Source organism: Conger conger, chromosome 11 (assembly GCF_963514075.1).
Source record: "Conger conger chromosome 11, fConCon1.1, whole genome shotgun sequence".
Classification (NCBI taxonomy): Eukaryota; Metazoa; Chordata; class Actinopteri; order Anguilliformes; family Congridae; genus Conger; species Conger conger.
In genome coordinates, this window is record NC_083770.1 from 17,682,658 (window position 1) to 17,686,559 (window position 3,902).

General features: G+C 38.7%; 1 protein-coding gene across 1 annotated transcript; it reads left to right on the top strand.

Moving 5' to 3' along the window:
• The first annotated feature begins 414 nt into the window (after window positions 1–414).
• LOC133141047 (cytochrome c oxidase subunit 7C, mitochondrial) lies at window positions 415–3,229 on the top strand. Its single transcript, XM_061261418.1, has 3 exons — window positions 415–581; window positions 2,194–2,339; window positions 3,134–3,229. Exons 1-2 carry the CDS (start codon window positions 507–509, stop codon window positions 2,308–2,310), a joined length of 192 nt encoding a protein of 63 aa, XP_061117402.1. The 5' UTR covers window positions 415–506; the 3' UTR covers window positions 2,311–2,339; window positions 3,134–3,229.
• Window positions 3,230–3,902: the final 673 nt, after the last annotated feature.

Here is a 3,902-nt window from a genome sequence, read left to right on the forward strand (position 1 = left end):
ATAATAATAATAATAATAACAACAACAACAACAACAACAACAACACTACTACTACTACTACTACTACTACTACTACTACTACTAATAATAATAATAATAATAATAATAATAATAATAATAATAGTAGTAGTAGTAGTAGTAGTAGTAGTAGTAGTAGTAGTAGTAGTAGGCTTGTTCACAAGCCTTATAGTATATGTCAAACTTCACATTGAATAATATTTCATTGTAATAAATGCTGGACTGTAATTCTAATTAAACAGACTACTTTTAGAACTGGACTTTCTATGAGACAAATGTTATTAGTTTGTGACACAATATTTATAACATGTTGCAAATGATGCAGTGCGTTTATAAATAACTTCTATGGCGCAAAGCCATTGAAACTGCATTTCCCAGAACCCCCCGCTCTCGAAGCTATCCCACAACCTCCTTTCGAAAAGAAAGGTCTCAGTCGTACGATCGAGTGAATCAGGAAGGGTTGAAAAATAAGAGAAATTAAAGCCATAATGCTTGGCCAGGCTGTTCGACGATTTACCACTTCTGCGATCCGTGGATCTCACTATGGAGAGGGACCAGGACAGGTAAACCAGCAACAGAAACAATACATATTAAATACGTTGAAGTTGTTACCTAAATAAGGCCTACTATCACCTCTGAAGCCTGCGTGGAGGTCGCAGAGTAAATTAGCTAACTATCAGCATGAAGATAAATGGGCACCACAAACAAAACGCGGTCTAATCGTCATCTATATGGCAAACCTTAACCATACTTTGCTCATATAGCGCATACTTTGTTTAACTTTTATTTAACCGTTGCTACTAGACTAGCTCATTTTGCAGCTTGCTTGCATGTTTACCTTGCCTAGCTAGCTAACATGGCAAACCCCATATAACTGATATAGGCCTAGCTAACGTTCGCTGTGTACGTTAGTTTGGGCAAAGTACACAGCTGGAAATCGGTGCGCATTATAAGTACTATGAATTGAAATTCTTACCCGACGTAACTATTAGCGACGTTGAAGGTTTTAGCTAGCTAGCTACAACTAGCTTGCTAGCTACGACCTGCTGGCTTGCTAAAACACCGGATAGTAGCTATTGGCTAGCTGACACTAGCAGTGGATTTGTTACCCTTTGGTATTCTCGAATTGCTGGACAAATGTTGGTTGGCATTATCAGTTAAATTTGCGTTAGCTGTCTAGTTTGCTAAAATTACATGGCGCTGAGTTGGCACTGTTTGCACGGGCTAGCTGGGGTTTGACTTGTAGGTAACGTTAGCTAACAATACTTATTGCTGGTCGTTACCGTGTGGAATGATGCCAAGTTTTTGAATGACCTTTCCAGCAAAATATTAGGTAACGCTAATTGCCACTCGCTAACATTTCTACTGTTCAGGAAGCGTTACCTAATCCTCGTTTTTGAACAAATTGGGGCTGTGGTTACAGCTAGCAAAATTCATTCTTAATTTGGACAAAATTCTGTAGAAATTGATTTAAAAAAACGTGTTATTTGTACAGCTGGTTATTTACGGAAGGAATTCAGGTTAACTGCCTTGCTCAATGATACAACCGTAGTGCTCCATGTGCGATTTAAACCTGCAACCCCAAATCTTAAACATTACCACTGTTGCTACACTTCTACAGGTCTATTGAAACCTTTTGTAACGGGTCATTTATTTCTCAAACATATTGGTTGTCCCAGACATGGGTGGAACCAATGTATGTTGGTCTTGAGAATCTCTTGTAGGTAATAAATATAACCTCCTAAGACCTGGCGTACACATGCGTGGACTCCACATTTTGGGCTATACAACCATAATACTTAATTCTTAAGACCGAGAGTCCACATATGTGGACATCATTTTTCTCAAAAGATGATGCTTAGTTTTTATACTTATCAGGTCCCAATAAGCCCAAATAGCAAAGGGAAATTAAAAATGCATACCAAAAAAGAGTGCGGGTCTTAGGAGGTTAATGCATTGAATGTATCTCACTCAGTGAAACATCAAGGGGTATAGCCAAAAATTTTCTTGATTTAGAGTATGCAAAATGAATCCATCTTTCTTGCCGACTCATTTTTTGATGATTATAATTATGTTTAAATATGCCTCTGACTGCACTGTCACTGTATGTGTCTCTTACACCCTGCCAGTGTGTCCCGTCCCACAGTTTGATCTAACCCGGTCTCTGTCTCGCAGAACTTGCCCTTCTCCGTGGAGAACAAGTGGAGGCTCCTGGGCATGATGGTGCTGTACTTCGGAAGCGGGTTCACCTTCCCCTTCATTGTGGTCAGACACCAGCTGCTGAAGAAGTGATGCGTCCGCTCCTTCAGTCACCTCTCCTGGTACGGCCATTTTAGGTCTGCTGCAGGTCCAGCTGTGGCTTCTGGAGGATATCTGTGCCGTAACACCAACTTTAAACGTTGGTGTTGATTAGGTCTTACCTGTTAAGGTAGTTTTATTTAAAAAATGTTTTATCCTGGTTAGTTAAGACATCTCTATTCAGTATATACAATATGTACATTCTTGTACACCACTTCCTTTCTCTTTCATGACAGTATCTGCATAAGCAGTTATAATGGCAGAGTAAACTCCATCTGCCTTGTAGAATATCGTGCAGCCATCTTGGTGCTCTCTTGGCCAGTCTTGGGTCTTAAAATTACCTCATGCCTCACATACACAAAGGGTCCACACTTTTTTGAATAACAAAATTAATAGTTAATTTCCAGCTGATTATTTTCACTGAAGGTGGGTGGGAGCAATTATCATAAAAAAAAAAAAAGTGACTGACAGAGGGCAAAAGGTTTTAGTCAAATTTATTTTGAAAAGATATGCAACTCAGTTTGCTTGGTTGAGTCGGCATATGAGTGATGTAGCTACACTGTCAATGCTGATGGTCTCTTGGAGTAGTTCTTAGGCTTAGCATTGAGAAGGGTACACGATGACATGGTAATGTCTAATCGATGTGGAAAATGAATACAAAAAAATATTTGCTTTTATGGTCAGAGCCAACATACTTATCTTTACATTGGCATCATCTGAAAAATCCTTTGTGGAGAGATCCATAATCATTTTATGCATGAGGATTTGGAGTCATATTTGTTTTAGAAATTAACATGATTTATTTTTTTATCCCTAGGTCTGATGTCTGTCTGAATATATTTAATCTACAGTCTCTTCCTAACGAAGAATGGGGATTCCTTCATTGTCTTTGTAAATAAAATGAATACAAATATTTTTACTTGAATGATGATTTTTTTAAAGTTGATTTAATGGAATACTCAAAGTAATAAAAATACAAAGGCTTTACATGAATTGAGGTAATAACTTTTTGGTGGAATCATTTTCACAGCACTAGTTGAATTGCATGAAGATAATATATCATTAATATAAATGCTCACCCTTGGTACACTGAGCTGCTCTCGAATTGCATATAATGGTTTAATTGTTGTGCTAAAACTTTTTATTTATTTGACGGGGCACATTATGCATATTAATCAACACTTCAGTTTCCACATCAATGTATATGTGCCAGGGTTAGCTCAAGAGCCAAGTTCCAAACAGCGATAACAAACACTTATGACGCCTGTATTTTCTTCTCGTTTAGTCGCGGTTAGCTTCGCCGTTAACGAGTCTCAAACAGGTTGTGATATAATTTGTAGAGATACGAGTCGTATGAGTCAAACTTCTTTCCTTTCTGGAAGAAGCTGCGGATAGACCAGAGAGAACATCAGACAATTTTTCCCCGCAGTTGTAGAAAGTGTTTGCCTCAAGCATTGTTTGACTACGCTCATGAAGTGATGTTCTGTGTAACTCTGGAAACGGTGCGCTGTGTAACTGTGGAGACGGCACCCTGTGTAACTGGAAACGGCGCGGTGTGTGACTGTGGGCAGCCGTTCCAGACAAAT